The 3,112-nt window shown below is 43.5% G+C and overlaps 1 protein-coding gene across 1 annotated transcript in view; it reads left to right on the forward strand.

Annotated features, from left to right (window-relative positions):
- Positions 1-3,112, forward strand: part of LOC101848657 (mannose-6-phosphate isomerase) — a gene marked incomplete in the record, with an annotated part of 16,157 nt that overhangs the window by 5,535 nt on the left and 7,510 nt on the right. The window contains 1 exon segment of the mRNA XM_035969544.1: positions 2,944-3,112. Coding sequence (XP_035825437.1) covers positions 2,944-3,112 — 169 coding nt within the window.

Below are 3,112 nucleotides of genomic sequence, written 5' to 3' on the forward strand. Positions count from 1 at the left end.
CTATCTCTGTGGAATAAGACTGAGACTCATTTACATAAATTCTACTAACTAAATTCATCACACTAAGACAATCCCACACCTGCGGTGTTAGTATGTATGTGTGTGTTTGTGTGTGTTTGTGTCTGTTTGTGTGTGTATCTGTGTTTATGTGTGTGTTTGTTTGTTTGTTTGTTTTTTTGTGTATGTGTGTGTTTGTGTGTTTGTGGGTTTGTGTATTTGTGTATGTGTGTGTATGTGTGAGTGTTTGTGTGTGTTTGTGTGTACGTGTGTGTGTGTGTGTGTGTGTGTGTGTGTGTGTGTGTGTGTGTGTGTGTTTGTGTGTTTGTGTGCGTCTGTATGTCTGTGTGCGTGTTTGTGTGTGTATGTGTGAGTGTCTGTGTGTGTATGCGTGTTATGTGTGCGTTTGTGTATGTGTGTGTATGTGTGTGTGTGTGTGTGTGTTTGTGTGTATGTGTGTGTGCACATTTATGTATGTGCATAATACATGTGTATGTGGGAGGGGAAGGGGGAGGGGGTAACCCAGACCCGCTGCGCTGAGCGACATTTGGTGAAACAGCAGGCGTATTTATAAATCTTTATTGTACATTTAATGGTTCGCAAATTTAATGATAATTACCTGGATATTGTAGGTTTTTTAACTTAAATAAACCCGCCCCTAGCGCAGTGGGTGCTTAGCGGGTGCGTTGGGGTGGTTTGCTCCTTCTTCCATATCGTGCAGGATGCATTTTGTTTAAAATTACAGAAGGGTAATGGTTTAGGTATAGGTGTCAAATGGTAATTGGTTACATGTATGTTAATGCAAATGTAGGATGAAAAAGGGTAAACATCGTGGCTTTTTTGTTTGTTTTTGTAAAGTGTTTTACGGCGCTCGCAAATGCATAAGGTCATATGAGCGCGCGGGACACACCTAATATTTTCAGTTGGTAGGAAATTTTGAATTTTGCCCGGATGGCGGCCGAAGCCTACTCTTGTCGATTCTAGACCACCAAGGGATCTTTAACGTGCGCAACTTGCACACGGGCCCTCCGAGATTTTTCGCCCTTGTCCGAGAAGGCTAGGTGTAGATCTTTCCTACCAGAAGATCAAGGGTGTGGCAGAAAGACAGCAGTAAATAGGAGCCAAGGAGTAGCAGTAGAAAGGCTGCAGAAAGAGTCAGGAGCCCAGAGGAGGGGGCAAAGGAGGTGAGGGGGTGGGGGCAGAAAGTGGAAATGAAAGCAGACAACAGAAAATTGCTAGAGAGCAGGAAAGGAGATGAAAAATTTTCGGTCACTACCCGGATTCGAACCCGGGACCTTTGAATGAGAGGCGAACACCTTAACCTCTAGGCCATGAGAGCCCCCGTCGTGGCTTTAAAACGTGGGATAAAAGCGGATCGTGAAACGAAGATATGGGACGAAAATTGGCGCACCGACTTTGCTATGTTTTTCAAATAAATGCTGTGTGTGGTGTAAAGCCAAGGCCTCTCGCCATTGCACGCCAAAGACGTGAGTTCCATTCCCGCATGCGAAGGGGTACCAAATATCTCCTTTGTTTTGTTTGGAAGGTGTATCTCACTCAGCCAGGGTTGGCCCTCGCCTTCCGGTTCGAAACATTACTTACTTACTTACTTACTTACTTACTTACTTACTTACTTACTTACTTACTTACTTACTTACTGACTGACTGACTGACTGACTGACTGACTGACTGACTGACTGACTGACTGACTGACTGACTGACTGGCTTGCTTGCTTGCTTGCTTGCTTGCTTGCTTGCTTGCTTGTTTGTTTGTTTGTTTGTTTGTTTGTTTGTTTGTTTGTTTGTTTGTTTGTTTGTTTGTTTGTTTGTTTGTTTGCTTGCTTGCTTGCTTGCTTGCTTGCTTACTTGTTTACTAACTTACTGGTTTTCCTCTTTTTCTTTTTCCAGATAGTTTCCAATACCATTTCTGATCGATCTTGTTTTCGACAGTCGAAATATCTCACCTCCTAAATGATCTAAATTGTGTCACTCGTAGACTGAAATATTAACAATCATTTAGTGGGTTGCCCTAGGTGTTTTCACGGCTCCTGTTGACGACTATTTCCGCCGTTCTGTTGAGACGTTGTATCCCTCTCAGCCTAGGTTGGTCCTTGCAGTCAGGGTCCAAATCCACCTCCTAAAAGATCTAAATTAGTTTCGATGGGAGTGCAGAACACCTTTATTCGAAAAAAAGACAAAGAACCACGTACTATCGTGTCTAACCATTTACAATTTATCTTTCCTTGCCTTACTTTACCATATATTTCCTTACCATAATAATAAGTCATGTTTTTGGAATGGGCTAATAGGTGTGCTGTGTGACATTTGCATAGTAGTGTCTTTAGGCCATTCCCAAAGGGGGGACATTTCTCGTTCATGCACAGTAGAAATGTGAATGGGCTGATTCATCAATGTCATGCTCATAACTGTGCCCGAACTCCAACAGGGAATTGCTGCTTTTTCTTTCCTAATCCTTACTATCATCATGTCCTCTACTTCTTTTGTATGTTTGTCACACTCTAGTGACCCGCTATAGCCGGGGTGCCTCGAAAGTGGAAACTGACTTTGTGCTGTTGAAGCTAGAGAGATGAGCAGAGTAAGCCCGATTTCCTGTAAAGACTTCTCTGTCGACATCCACCCCTTGGCGCTCATATAACCTTATGCAGTTGCGAGCACCGTAAAAACTCTACTAAACTTAAAGATTTTTTGTGGCTGGTTGGCGGGTGCTCTGGTGTGGTTTGATCCTTCTTTGCTATCAAACATCTTTCGTCCTTATCTCCTCTTCTTCTTTTTATGTTTGTTACTCTCTTGTAGCCTAGATCTAACACCTCTAATCGTGTGGCGCTCATATGACCTTATGCAGTTGCGAGCGCCGTAAAACCTCTACTAAAACTAAAACTAAAAAGAGTTTTTTTTCTCTTTAAATTCATCAATGGGTCCTCAAAGTTGTGGATGGGTCCCGAACCAGAACACCTGGTCTCCGTGAAGCTGGAGGAAGGGGAGATGACTCTTCAGGACTGGGTGAAAGAGTATCCGGAGCAGCTGGGGTCCACGGTCAATAAGACCTTCGGGGGCAAGCTCCCCTTCTTGCTCAAAGTGCTGTCTATACAGACGG

The sequence above is a fragment of the Aplysia californica genome, unplaced genomic scaffold, assembly GCF_000002075.1.
Source record: "Aplysia californica isolate F4 #8 unplaced genomic scaffold, AplCal3.0 scaffold00154, whole genome shotgun sequence".
Taxonomy (NCBI): domain Eukaryota; kingdom Metazoa; phylum Mollusca; class Gastropoda; order Aplysiida; family Aplysiidae; genus Aplysia; species Aplysia californica.